Raw genomic sequence first — 15,532 nt, forward strand, 5'->3', positions numbered from 1 at the left:
CTAATTTGCCAGCACCTTGATCTTGGATTTCCCAGCCTTTAGACCATGAGGAATAAATGTAGTTTGCTATAGCACCTCAAACTGACAGAGACATCCATTCACATATCTTGGGTCTCAGTGTGCTCAGACCAATTTCCATGTGACAGATGTGCATCTCTGTGTCTAAAGGTTCTCTTCAAGCAATAGTAGAAAACCAAGGTCTGTGCATGCCACACTGGCAAAAACACTCAACCAATTCTGGAGAATTGTTTTTAAAGATCCCAGCTCCTTTGTTCATCAAATAGGATAATTCTAAAGTGTATGTTTTACCTCATTTCTGATATTTTTCTCTGAGGCTTAAGCTTCAGTTGCAAACTGTGATATCAGCTTCACATACACCCTTCCCTGCATCATTAACTCAATTTTCTGAAAGTGTGATCTGCATATCCTAAATAGACTATGTTCGTTAGAATATTTTTCTCAGGATATTTTTTCAGAGAAAACAAACTATGGCTTTAATTTACCTCTCTCAGTATTAATTTTTTCTTCTCTAAGATGGGAACATATATACCAACCTTGAAAGCTTCTTCAAGAATTAAAGCTTTCTGAATCCTATAGAGGATGGAGTAAGAGGACATGTGCTCACTCCCTCTTGCAAGAGCATTGGAGTTACAACCAGCTGCTGAACAGTCATCGACAGAAAGACACTGGAATTCACCAAAAAAGACACCCCACATCCAGAGACAAAGGAGAAGCCACAATGAGATGGTAGGAGTGGTGTAATTGTGTTAAAATTAAACCCCATAAATGCTGGATGGGTGACTCACAAGCTGGAGAACAGTTATACCACAGAAGTCCACCCACTAAAGTGAGGGTTCTGAGCCCCATGTCAGTCTTCCCAACCTGGGGGTCCAGTAACAGGAGGAGGAATCCCCAGAGAATAGGCTTTGAAAGCCAGTGGGATTTGATTGCAGGACCTCCACAAGACTGGGGGAAACAGAGATTCCACTCTTGGAGGGCACACATGAAAGTGTGCTCACCAGGACCCAGGGGGAAGGAGCAGTGACCCCATAGGAGAGCGAACGAGACCTACCTGGTGGTGTTGGAGGGTTGCCTGCAGAGGTGGGGGGCAGCTGTGGCTCACTGAGGAGACAGGGACACTGGCAGCAGGGGTTCTGGGAAGTGCTCATTGGCATGAGCCCTCCCAGAGTCCACCATTAGCCCCACCAAAGAGCCTGTAAGCTCCAGTGCTGGGTAGCCTCAGGCCAAACAACCAACAAGGTGTGAACACAGCCCCACCCATTGGCAGACAAGCAGATTAAAGTGTCACTGAGTTCCACCCACCAAATCAGATTAAAGTTTTACTGAGCTCCACTCACCCAGCCCAACCCACCATCAGTCCCTCCCATCAGGAAGCATGCATGAACCTCCTAGATAGCTCCCTCCACAAGAGGGCACACAGCAGTATCAAGCAGTATCAGAAGTATTTCATCTTGTGAAACTGAAAACCACAGCCACAGAAAGATAGAGAAAATGAAAAGGCAGAAGACTTTGTACCAGATGAAGGGACAAGATAAAACCCAAGAAAAACATCTAAATGAAGAGCAGATAGGCACCCTTCCAGAAAAAGAATTCAGAATAATGATGGTGAAGATGATCCAGGACTTTGAAAAAAGACTGGATGCAAAGATTGAAAAGTTACAAGAAAAGCTTACCAAAGACCTAGAAGAATTAAAGAGCAAACAAACAGAGATATGCAACACAATAACTGAAATGAACAATACACTAGAAGGAACCAACAGCAGATTAACTGAGGCAGAAGGGCAAATAAGTGACCTGGAAGATAGAATGGTGATAATCACTGATGCAGAAAAGAATAAGGAAAAAAGAATGAAAAGAACTGAAGACAGCCTAAGAGACCTCTGGGACAATGTTAAATGCACCAACATTCACATTATAGGGGTCCCAGAAGGAGAAGAGAGAGAGAAAGGACCTGAGAAAATATTGGAAGAGATTACAGTTGAAAACTTCCCTAACATGGGAAAGGAAATAGCTACCCAAGTCCAAGAAGCACATAGAGTCCCAGGCAGGATAAACCCAAGGAGAAACACACAAAGACACATAGTAGTCAAACTGACAAAAATCAAAGACAGAGAAATGTTGTTAAAAGCAACAAGGGAAAAATGACAAATAACATACAAGGGAACTCCCATAAGGTTAACAGCTGATTTCTCAGCAGAAACTCTGCAAGCCAGAAGGGAGTGGCATGATATATTTAAAGTGACAACAGGGAAGAACCTACAACCAAGAATACTCTACCCAGCAAGGATCTCATTCAGATTCAACAGAGAAATCAAAAGCTTTACAGACAAGCAACAGCTAAGAGAATTCAGCACCACCAAACCAGCCCTACAACAAATGCTAAAGGAACTTCTCTAAGTGGGAAACATAAGAGAAGAAAAGGACCTACAAAAATAGAAACAAAACAATTAAGAAAATGGTAATAGGAACATACATATCGATAATTACCTTGAATGTAAATGGACTAAATGCACCAAGCAAAAGAACACACTGGCTGAATGGATATGAAAACAGGACCCTTACGTATGCTGTCTACAAGAAACCCACTTAAGACCAAGGGATACATAAAGACTGAAAGTAAAGGGATAGAAAAAGATCTCCCATGCAAATGGAAATCAAAAGAAAGCTGGAGTAGCAATACTCATATCAGATAAAATAGACTTTAAAATAAAAAATGTTACAAGAGACAAGAAAGGACACTACATAAAGGTCGAGGGATCAATCCAAGAAGAGGAGATAACAATTATAAATATATATGCACCCAATATAGGAGTACCTCAATACATAAGGCAAATGCTAACAACTATGAAAAAGGAAATCGAGAGTAACACAATCACAGTGGGGGATTTTAACATCCCACTTACACCAATGGACAGAGCATCCACCCAGAAAATTAATAAGGAAACACAAGCTTTAAATGACACAATAAGTCAGCTTGATTTAATAGATATCTATAGGACATTACATCCAAAAGCAGATTACACATTCTTCTCAAGTGCACATGGAACATTCTCCAGGATAGATCACATTCTGGGTCATAAATCAAGCCTTGGTAAATTCAAGAAAATTGAAATCATATCAAGCATCTTTTCTGACCACAACGCTATGAGATTAGAAATCAATTATAGGAAAAAAAACGTAAAAAACACGAACACATGGAGGCTAAACAATATGCTACTCATTAACCGAGAGATCACTGAAGAAATCAAAGAGGCAATCAAAAAATAGCTAGAAACAAATGACAATGAAAACACAACAATACAAAACCTATGGGATGCAGCAAAAGCAGTTCTAAGAGGGAAGTTTATAGCAATACAATCCTACCTCAAGAAACAAAGAAAAATCCCAAATAAACAATCTAACCTTACACCTAAAGAAACTAGAGAAAAAAGAAAGAAATCAAAGACGACACAAACAGATAGAGGGACACACTATGTTCTCGGATTGGAAGAATCAACATTGTTAAAATGACTGTATTACCCAAAGCAATTTACAGATTCAATGCAATCCCTATCAAATTACTGATGGCATTTTTCTCAGAACTAGAGCAAGAAATCTTATGATTTGTATGGAAATGCAAAAGACCCTGAATAGCCAAAGCAATCTTGAGAAGGAAAGATGGAGTTTGTGGAATCAGGCGTCCTGACTTCAAACTATACTTCAAGGCTACAATGATCAAGACAGTATGGTACTGGCACAAAAATAGAAAGGAAGATCAATGGAACAGAAGAGAGAACTCAGAGGTAAGCCCAAGCATGTATGGGCACCTTATCTTTGACAAAGGAGGCAAGAATATACAATGGAAAGAAGACAGCCACTTCAATAAATGGTGCTGGGAAAATTGGACAGCTACATGTAAAAGAAAGAAATTAGAAGACTTCCTAACACCATACACAAAAATAAACTCCAAATGGATTAAAGACCTACATGTAAGGCCAGACAGTATAAAACTCCTAGAGGAAAACATAGGCAGAACACTCTATGACATACATCAAAGCAAGTTCCTTTTTGACTCACCTCCTAGAATCATGGAAATAAAATCAAGAATAAACAAATAGGACCCAATGAAACTTAAAAGCTTTTGCACAGTGAAAGAAACCACAAACAAGACAAGAAGACAACCCTCAGAATGGGAAAAAAATAGTTGCCAATGAAGCAATGGACAAAGGATTAATCTCCAAAATAGACAAGCAGCTCTTGCAGCTTAATACCAAAAAAGCAAATAACCCAATCCACAAATAGGTGGAAGACCTAAATTGACTTTTCTCCAAAGAAGACATACAGATGGCCAACAAACACATGAAAAGATGCTCAACATCACTAATCATTAGAGGAATGCAAATCAAAGCCACAATGAGGTATCACCTCACACCAGTCAGAATGGCCATCATCAAAACATCTAGAAACAGCAAATGTTGGAGAGGGTGTGGAGAAAGGGGAACTCTCCTGCACTGTTGGTGGAAATGTTAAGTTGGTACAACCACTATGGAAAACAGTTTGGAGGTTCCTTACAAAACTAAAAATAGAACTACCTATTTATGATCCAGTAATCCCACCACTGGACATATACTCAGAGAAAACCATAATCCAAAAAGAAGCATGCACCATAATGTTTATTGCAGCACTATTTACAATAGCCAGGACATGGAAGCAACCTAAATGTCCATCAACAAATAAATGGATAAAGAAGATGTGGCATATATATACAATGGAATATTACTCAGCTATGAAAAGGAATGAGATGGAGCTATATGTAATGAGGTGGATAGACCTAGAGTCTGTCATACAGAGTGAAGTAAGCCAGAAAGAGAAAAACAAATATTGTATGCTAACTCATATATATGGAATTTAAAAAAAAAAAAAAAAGGTACTGATGAACCCAGTGACAATACAAGAATAAGGATGCAGATGCAGAGAATGGACTGGAGGACATGAGGTTTGGAGCACAGGGGGTAAAGGGGAAGCTGAGACAAAGTGAGAGAGTAGCATAGACATATATATACTACCAACTTTAAAATAGATAGCTAGTGGGAAGTTGCTGTATAACAAAGGGAGATCAACTCTATGATGGGTGATGCCTTGGAGGGCCAGGACAGGGAGGGTGGGGGGGAGCCTCAGGAGGGAGGGGATATGGGGATATATGTATAAATTCAGCTGATTTACTTTGGTGTACCTCATAAGCTGTTAGAAGAGTGTAAAGCAATTATATTCCAGTAAAGAGCTTTAAAAAAAAAAAGCTTTTGACAAAACTCAACATCCATTTATGATATAAACTCTCCAGAATGTGAGCATAGAGGGAACCCACCTCAACATAATAAAGACCATATACAAGAAACCCACAGCAAACATCCTTCTCAATGGTGAAAAACTGAATGCATTCCCTCTAAGATCCGGAACAAGACAAGGATATCCACTCTCTCCATTACTATTCAACATACTTTTGGAAGTCCTTGCCACAGCAATCAGAGAAGAAAAAGAAATAAAAGGAATCCAAATTGGAAAAGAAGAAGTAAAACTGCCCACTGTTCGTTGATGACATGATACTATACATAGAAAATCCTAAAGATGCCACCAGAAAAATACTTCAGCTAATCAATGAATTTGGTAAAGTTGCAGGATACAAAATTAACACACAGAAATCTCTTGCATTTCTATACACTAACAATGAAAGATCAGAAAGAGAAATTAAGGAAACAATCCCATTCACCATTGTAACAAAAAGAATAAAATACCTAGGAATAAACCTAACCAAGGAGGTAAAAGACCTGTACACAGAAAACTATAAGACACTAATGAAGGAAATCAAAGACGACACAAACAGATGGAGGCACATACCATGTTCTTGGATTGGAAGAATCAACATTATGAAAATGACTATACTACCCAAAGCAATTTACAGATTCAATGCAATCCCTATCAAATTACCAATGGCATTTTTCACAGAACTAGAAGAAGAAATTAATGATTTGTATGGAAACGCAAAAGCCCCAAATAGCCAAAGCAATCTTGAGAAGGAAAGACAGAGTTGGTGGAATCAGGCTTCCTGACTTCAAACTATACTACAAGGCTACAATGATCAAGACAGTATGGCACAAAAACAGAAATATAGATCAATGGAACAGGATAGAAAGCCCAGAGATAAACTATGGTCAGCTAATCTATGACGAAGGAGACAAGGATATACAATGGAGAAAAGGCAGCCTCTTCAATAAGTGGTGTTGGGAAAACTGGACAGCTACATGTAAAAGAATGAAATTAGAACACTCCTTAACACCATACACAAAAATAAACTCCAAATGGATTAAAGACCTAAATGTAAGGCCAGACACTATCAAATTCCTAGAGGAAAACATAGGAAGAACACTCTTCGATGTAAATAACAGCAAAATCTTTTTTGATCTACCCCCTAGAGTAATGGAAATAAAAACAAAAATAAATAAGTGGGACATAATGAAACTTCAAAGCTTCTGCACAGCAAAGGAAACTATAAGCAAGATGTAAAGACAACCCTCTGAATGGGAGAAAATATTTGCAAACCAATACAACAGACAAAGGATTAATCTCCAAAATATATAAACAATTCATCCAGCTCAAAATCAAAAAAACAAATAACCCAATCAAAAAATGGGCAGAAGACCTAAATCGGCATTTCTCCAAAGAAGACATATGGATGGCCAAGAGGCACATGAAAAGCTGCTCAACATCACTAATTATTAGAGAAATGCAAATCAAAACTACAATGAGGTATCACCTCACACTGGTTAGAATGGGCATCATCAGAAAATCTACAAACAGTAAAAGCTGGAGAGAGTGTGGCGAACAGGGAACACTCTTACACTGTTGGTGGGAATGTAAATTGATACAACCACTATGGAGAACAATATGGATTTTCCTTGCAAAACTAAAACTAGAGTTACCATATGACCCAGCAATCCCACTACTGGGCATATCCCCAGAGAACACCATAATTCAAAAAGACACATGCACTGCAATGTTCATTGTAGCACTATTTATAATAGCCAGGACATGGAAGCAACCTAAATACCCATCAACAGATGAATGGATAAAGAAGATGTGGTACATATATACAATGGAATATTACTCAGCTGTAAAATGCAATGAAACTGGGACACTTGTAGAGACATGGATGGACCTAGAGACTGTCATACAGAGTGAAGTGAGTCAGGAAGAGAAAAACAAATATCATATATTAACACATATATGTGGAATATAGAAAAATGGTACAAATCAACTGGTTTGCAAGGCAGAAATAGAGACACAGATGTAGAGAACAAACATATGGACACCAAGTGGGGAAAACAGGGAGGGTTTGGGGGGAATGAATTGGGAGATTGGGATACCAAATTGTACACTCTAAATATTTGCAGTTTATTGTATGTTAACTGTACTTCAATAAAAGTTCTTAAAATATATATATATACTTCATGGATCCCTACTGCCAATAAGAGCATGCTTTATGAGGTGTATTTACTTTATATATCAGCGACCTGTCTAGATAGATAGACATACTTTTTTTAGCCAAAAAAAAAAAAAAAGAATTAAAGCTTTCTGTAAGATCCCACCAGGGATTGAAACTGTGCTCCCTCCATTGGAAACATGGACTACCAGGGAAGTCCAGAAGATGTTTTAAAGGATGAAAGATAATGCAACATTGGTATGCTAAAGAAATAAAAGTTATGGAGAAGAACAGAATCTTCTGGAAGAGAGATACCTTTGCAGCTACCATCTATCTCTAGCTGCAAAAGACAATCATTATTGGGACTTTCCTGGTGGTGCAGTGTTTAAGAATCTGCCTGCAAATGCAGGGGATGTGGGTTTGATCCCTGGTCTGGGAAAATCACACATGCCACAGAGAAACTAAGCCTGTGTGCCACAACAATTGAGCCTGCATTCTAGAGCCCACGAGCTACAACTACTGAGCCTGTGTGCTGCAACTACAGAAGCCCTCGTGCCTAGAGCCCACGCTCCACAACAAGAGAAGACATCGCAATGAGAAGCCCACACACTGCAAGGAACAATAGCCACCACTCTCTGCAACTATGGAAAGCTCACACACAGCAAAGAAGATCCAACACAGCCAAATTAATTAATTAATTAAATTTTCAAAAAATCATTATTTTACATTGATGGTTTTACAAAGTGAAGATTTTCAAGAAGACTCATAAAAAGAACTTTTTAAACAAATATAAATTACTGATAGCTTAAGATAATACTACTGAACTGGGTAACAAATGACAAAACTCTAGTGGAAAACCTGATCACTTCATCCAGATCAACAGGAATTAATTACATGAGACTGAATGAACTGATGAATATGATTTATAACTTTATGACTTTTTGGAAATACACTAGCTAAAGCTTTGTTTTCCAGAAAAACATTTTCTCTTATGCTATGACCTACAACAAGTTGATAAAGTATACCTTAGGAAACAAAGATGAAATATTTATCTTTTTCCCTCCTCCTGATCCTTCCAGAATTTGGCTTCTCCTGCTGGCTCTCCCATGGATTTGATGGTTTATTGCAACTGGATTACAACTAGTTTTACTAATGATTATTTTAACTTGTTCTTTGTTTCCAAATTGTTTATGACTTGTGTCTTCCTGCTGCAATATGACTTTTTAATGTTACTACCTACATTACTAATATCCTGTCTATTTTATAAGATTGTTGTCTTTTATAGTACTCAATGTGGTCTCCAACAAAACTGATGATGGCTAAACATCTTGAGGAAAGAGATCACATTTATGACTCTTATAGAATAATTGTAATAGTGTGATTCTAGATATGGGAAGAAGCAATAAGAGAAAATGTTTCCTGGATCATCGTAGACTAGAAAGACAGAGGATCCAGGGAATCTTTAATTATCAACAGGGCATAATCTGGAAATTAGCACCTGAAGTGGCATATAAACAGGAATTTTCACCTGATCTGGGATAAGCCTCCCAGGGCCATGGGACAAAATTTGGTCATAAAGTGTCTCCCAAATATTGGTCAAATTCCTGACCAAGAGGAGGATCTGAGCAATGGAATAGTTCCTGGCATATCAGTCACAGTCATCAGCTATTGTAGCCCTCCAATGTGAGTCTGTGAGCCCTGAGGAAACTCAGGAAGGAAAGAATACCTGCCATCAGCAGCCATCAGACTGCAGCCACTCCCTACAGTGAGCCCAGAGGAAACTCAGGGTGTGAAAACACAGGATACAGGCCCCAGAAAGCTGAGGTGCATATCAAAGGAATGATTTCAGTGAACCCAGACTCTTGCATCTTCCCATACATAGAAAAGCACTAAATTCCTTAACTTGGGATATCTGGTTTTCTTTAATTAACAATAACCTTTTGATGTTCAGACTACCTGCCCTTAGTTGCAAAACTTCTATGTAATCTGGTTCCCCTCCCCCTTGCTCCTCAGAGCAATTCTTTCAGGGTTACTTGAGATGCTGCCTCCCAGGCTTGAAGTCCTAAAAATTCCCACCAAATAAAACATAACTCTCAAAAAAAAAAAAAAAAAAAAGAATTAAAGATGGCACCCTAAGCATTTAGTCTATATCTGGCAAATAGTAGGCAACCCAGAACACCCAGAACATGTTAGTTCTTTATCTGATTCACCTAAACACCCAGCAAGAAACAGCACTCAGCAAGGTTGGGCTTGGCAGGCTGTTTAGATTATCCCAAATACATAGTCTCAGAGGTTGGCATGTGTGCTGGACTCCAGCCTTGTTAGCTCATCACAGACACCTTTGATGAGGGCACCAAGGTCCCAAACTCTTCTATTCCTCTCAAAGCCAGAATCAGGCCTTTTCTTACTGAATGTTTAGTGAGAAAATGTTTAGTGTTCAACATCATTAGTTCAAGGCCAAACACACCAACCTTCTATCTGTCATGACTCCCATGAATACACAGGTTCTTCTGCTTTTCTTCTTTCTGACATTCTTCTGATTCTCATAGAATTACTTATTTTCATTTCCCTCACATGTTTCATATTTGCCTTTCAGAACACAGGAGGATGGTTCAGATGTTATGAATACTCAAAGTCATAAATGCCCATTGCATTGTTTCTCAATCCCCAACTTTATCATTATTTAGCTGTCTTAAAAACATTTTGATCAGGAGGACAAATTGCCCACCAAGTTGGGGGATACAGTACATGGTCCACATTTTTGCAGAGAAGTATTTAATTATTTAATTCCTTGCTCTGTCAATAGATGTTTAGGAGAAGGAGGCAATTCAGAATTTGATTTCTGTGATATCAAGAATCACATCCTCTCTATTGTGATGATACAAAAGATATTAAAAAAATATTTGTTGCAGTTGAATTGCATGAGTGGCTGAACAGCCCCTGAGGTGGGAAAGGCTCTGCGCATTTGCCAGTGCTCTAAGAGGCAGTCCCTGCTGCCCTAACATGTGGTTGCTGCTTACTGCTATGTGGGAAACTGATTCGGGAAGGACTTTGTAAACAGACAGTATTTATTATATACATGGAATTTATTATTCCTTCCATTGTTGAAATAGAAATTCAATTGTATAATTTACTAGTCCAAGGTACTTAGGATCATTGCTGCTTATAAGGACATGTAAATGTAAATGCCCTTGAACAGGAACAGAAATACTTGCCCTGGATCTGAGTTTATCCGTTCTTAGTTACATGATATTTCAAAGTGAAATTTCTCATCTAAAAATGTAGAAAATAATTCATTACGGGCTGTTTGCACTGCAGGTTCTATAACCCATACAATATGCAATATGAATATAAGTTCATATATCAGGAATGCTGCACAATAAATCAAACACAATGTGGAGTGAATTATGGTATAGACTTTATTAAGAAGCACACGTGGAAGACTCCTGCATCTAGGGAGACAATTCAGAGTGACCATAAGGAAGAAAGCAGGGTACAAGAATCCTGAGCACATTGATTAAGAAAATATGTTTATGAAGATTATGGCCCGTTGCAGAAACCTATGAAAATCTTATGAGGATTTGTTTTCATAAGTTACTTAGAAGGACTAGACAGGTGGTTCTGACATCAGAGTCAGTGCCCAGACAAACTCCATATCAAGGATGCATGAAGCTGGCACATAATCCACATACAGGGAAGGAAGAGAATTGGGGGAAGTCCTCTGCTCTCCAGGAAGCTGATTCACGAGCTTTTAAACAGTAGATGAGTAACAGAAATTTTGGTAGAACATGCCAGTTGTCAGCAAAGTCTAGGAAGTTGCAAGTCATTTAACAGAAGGTGTTGTGTGGGAACGGTGGTTCTTTGGTGAGGTGATCAGCAACAGGAAGGCTGGCAACAGCTGGACACACAGCTGGGGCGGCAACAGGTGGTCCTACAGCAGGTGGTCTGACAGCAGATGGGGTGGCAGCAAGGCTGGCAGCAGCTGGATCCACAGCTCTGGGCGTGGCCCCCAGGCAGGCAGTAGCATGTGGGGTGGTAGCAGGTTCTATGGCAGTACACGGGTGCACAGCAAGCTGGCTGGCAACTTCTGGACCCACAGCAGGTGAGCTGGCAGCAGGTGGTCCCACAAGTAGGCTTGCAGCAGGTGGTCCTGCAGCAGGTGGTTTGACAGCAAGTTGGGGGGCAGCAGGGCTGGCAGCAGGTGATCCTGCAGCAGATAGGCTGACAGCATGGGGAAGAGCAAGAGTGGGTCATAGTGTCAGTGGCGGAGGGTGGACTCCTGTTCAGAGGTGACTTTCTCAGAATCTGATGACCCCTTCTGTTCTGGTGATTTTATACACTGCACCCCCAATGTTGGGACAAATAAGGAGGGCTTTCCTTGTTGTATATGTTGTTTTCATAGCTGGTGGGAAATTATCAAGGAGGAAATCATTCCTTCACTGTTTCGAGGCCTCTGTAAATTAGTGTTTGAACTTTTTCTTAATTGGGGCTACTACTTAAGAAACTTTTCCAGAAGTGAGTAAGTCAGGAATCATCACCAGCAGCATTTCTGCCCATGTGACATCATCTGGTCATGGGATAATTCCTGCTGGCTCTGTGAAGTTCAGAATATTTCTCCCTTCTCATCACTGTTCCTTTGGCTCTACTTAGACTGGGGCATGCCTTGAAAGGCTTAGGATGCTGATGCATTCTGTGATGAATTAAGCCTGCTTGAGTCCAAGTCTGATCCCCTAGAAAGTCTGGTTCAGGACTTCCACATGTGTCTATATCTGTAGCAACTTACTCAAAATGTTTCCCCATTTTTTCAGAGACATTTAGGTAGAGGATGGTTTGCACAATGTTTTTCGTATGAAAATCAGCACACAAGCAGGAGACAAGAGGCAGAAGTAGTACACTGGGTTTCAGACAGCATCACCCTATTAATGTTCCATCCCTATTTTGTAACTGGGTCAGTGGGATCCGAGGTGAGACATCCTAACTTATACATACTTTTTTTTTTTTTTTTTTTTTTACAAATTGAGGCAAATAGGCTAGATAAGATGATAGTCAAGGTATATATGAATTTTTAAATTTATATTTTATCAAATATGAAATATGTCAAACAATTTCTTAAATTTTTTTCTGTCCCGTTCTCTCTCTCGTCTAGGTACAAATGTGGGTGTGTAATTGCCATGTCAGAGGGAAAGCATATAGTCAATAGTAGTAAAAAGAATAAAACAGTGTTTCTACATTTCACTATCAGCAGTGTTACCTGCTCTACTGATATTGTGAGCCTTCTGAATTCTACTGGTAGGTATCTTGCTTGTTTTTATAAATTGAGGAATAATTGACATATAACATTATATTAGTTTCAGGTGTACAACATGAGTCGATATTTGCAAAATTATCACCACAGTAATTCCAGTTAACCTCCATCATCATCCATAGTTATACATTTTTTGGTGTGATGAGACCTTTTAATATTTACTCTTTTAGTAACTTTCAAATACGCAATATAGTATCATTACGATAGTCACTATGCTGTACATTACGTACCCCATGACTCATTTGTTTCTAGCTGGAAGTTTGTACTTTTGACTCACTTTATCCATTTTGCCCACCCTCCACCACCCCACTCCAACTCTGGCTACCACCGATATGTTCTTTGTATATATATATGGGCTCAGTTTTTTGTTTTGGGTTTTTTATTTTTTTTACATTCCAAATGTAAGCAATGTAATACAGTATTTGTCTTTCTCCGTCTCATGGTTCATTCATAATTTCACAAATGGAAAGATAACCTTATATTTTATTGTTGAATTGTATTGCATTGTATAATATACCACATTTTCTTCATCTTTTGGTGGACACTTTGCTTGTTTCCATATCTCGCCTTTTGTAAATAATGCTGCAATTAGCATGTTGGTGCATGTATCTTTTCAAGTTAGTGTTTTGTTTTCTTCAGATAAATACCCAGAAATGGAATTGCTGGATCATATGGTAGTTCTGCTTTTAATTTTTGAGGAACATGTATAGTGTTTTTCATAGTGGCTGCACCAACTTACACTCCCACAAAGAGTGCACAAATGTTCCCTTTTCTCCACATCCTTACCAACACTTGTTATGGATCCTTTTTTTGATTACAGCCATGCAAAACCATGAGGTGATATCTTATCATGGTTTTGATTTGCATTTCCCTGGTGCTTAGTGATGTTTAGCCATCGCTAGTGATATTTAGTTTTCTAGTACCTGTTGGCCATCTGTATGTCTTCTAGGGAAAGAAACTCTATTCTGAAACTCTGCCCATTTTTTCCAATCAGATTGTTTGGTTGGTTGGTTGGTTGGTTGGTTTTGCTATTGGGTCAAATGAGTTCTTTTTATATTTTTATTTTTATATTGATTCTTATTATACATATATATAATTTGAAAATATTTTCTCCCAATCAGTAGGTTTCCTTTGCTTTTTTTTTTTCTTTTGGTCGGCACTGCACTGCTTGTGGGATCTCAATTCCCCAACCAGGAATGGAACCTGGGCCATCTGCAGTGAAAGCCCAGTCTTAATCTCTTGACTGCCAGGGAATTCCCACTTTTTGGTTTGATGTAGTCCCACTTATTTACTTGTTGCCTTTGCTTTTAGGGTCAAATTAAAAAAAAAAATACCACCAAGATCAATGTCAAGGAGCTTAACACCTATGTTTTCCTCCAGAATGTTTATGGTTTCAGGCTCATCTTTAATCCATTTTGAGTTAATTTTTGTGTGTGGTGTAAGATAGTGGTCCAGTCTCATTCTTTTGCACTTGGCTGCCAGTTTTCCCAACACCATGTATTGAAAAGATTGTCTTTTTCCCTGTTGTATATGCTTGGCTCCTTTGCTGTAAATTAATTGGCCATAGAATGTGTGGGTTTATTTCTGGGCTCTCTATTCTGTTCCATATTGTATGTGTCTGATTTTATGCCAAACCATACTGTGTTGTTTACTATAGTTTTGTAATACAGTTTGATATCAGAGAGCATGAGGCCTCCAGCTTTGTTCTTCTCTATCAAGATGGCTTTGGCTATCTGGGTCTTTTGCAGTTCCATAAAAATTTTAGAATTGTTTTTCTTATTTCTGTGAAAATGCCATTGGATTTTTAATAGCGATTGCATTGAAACTATAGATTGCTTTGGGTAGTATGGATATTTTAACAATATTAATTCCTCTAACCCTTGAGCAAAAAAATTATTTATATCTTCTTCAATTGCTTTCATCAATATCTTATAGTTGCAGTGTATACATTTTTCACCTTCTTGGTTAAATTTATTCCTGGGTATTTTATTCTTGTTGATGCGGTTGCAAATGAGATTGTTCTCTTAATTTCTCTTTCTAGTAACTTGTTATTACTATATAAAAAAAAAAACAGGACTTCCTAAGTGGTGCAGTTGTTAAGAATCTGCCTGCCAATGCAGGGGCACAGGTTTGAGCCCTGCTCTGGGAAGATTCCACATGCCATGGAGTGAGCCACAACTATTGAGCCCATGTGCCACAACTATTGAAGCCCACTCGCCTAGGGCCTGTGCTCCACAACAAGAGAAGTCACTACAATGAGGAGCCTGTGCACCACAATGAAGAGTAACCCCTGCTTGCAGCAACTAGAGAAAGCCTGTGTGCAGCAATGAAGACCCAATGCAGCCAATAAATAAATAAAATTAACTAATTAATTTTTTTAAAAAGCATTATGTTAAAAGAAACTCAAAGGTTTTTGCATATTGATTTTGTATTTGGCAACTTTACTGAATTCATTGATAAGTTCTAACAGTTTTCTGAAGGAGTCATTAGGGTTTTCTCTATATAAAATCATGTCATCCACAAATAGTCACATTTTATTCCTTCCTTTGCAATTTGGATAACTTTTATTTATTATTCTTGATAAATGCTCTGGCAAGGACTTTCAAAACTTTGTTTAGTAAAAGTAGCAAGAGTGGACATCCTTGTCCTGTTTCTGGTCTTAGGGAGAAAGTTTTCAGCTTTTTACCGTTGCATATGATGTTAGCAGCAGGCATGCCATATATGGCCTTTGTTATGTTGAGATACATTCT

At 38.6% G+C, this 15,532-nt stretch overlaps 1 protein-coding gene across 1 annotated transcript; it reads right to left on the bottom strand.

Annotated features, from left to right (window-relative positions):
• Positions 1-11,350: 11,350 nt before the first annotated feature.
• Positions 11,351-11,731, bottom strand: LOC130839580 (keratin-associated protein 9-8-like). The gene has a single exon (XM_057713821.1). It carries the CDS (start codon positions 11,729-11,731, stop codon positions 11,351-11,353), a length of 381 nt encoding a protein of 126 aa, XP_057569804.1.
• Between the last annotated feature and the right edge of the window lie 3,801 nt (positions 11,732-15,532).

Source organism: Hippopotamus amphibius, chromosome 17, assembly GCF_030028045.1.
Source record: "Hippopotamus amphibius kiboko isolate mHipAmp2 chromosome 17, mHipAmp2.hap2, whole genome shotgun sequence".
Taxonomy (NCBI): Eukaryota; Metazoa; Chordata; class Mammalia; order Artiodactyla; family Hippopotamidae; genus Hippopotamus; species Hippopotamus amphibius.

Bases quoted from the DNA above. Each gene is read 5' to 3' on its own strand.
- LOC130839580 (XM_057713821.1), bottom strand. From the start codon at position 11,731: ATGACCCACTCTTGCTCTTCCCCATGCTGTCAGCCTATCTGCTGCAGG.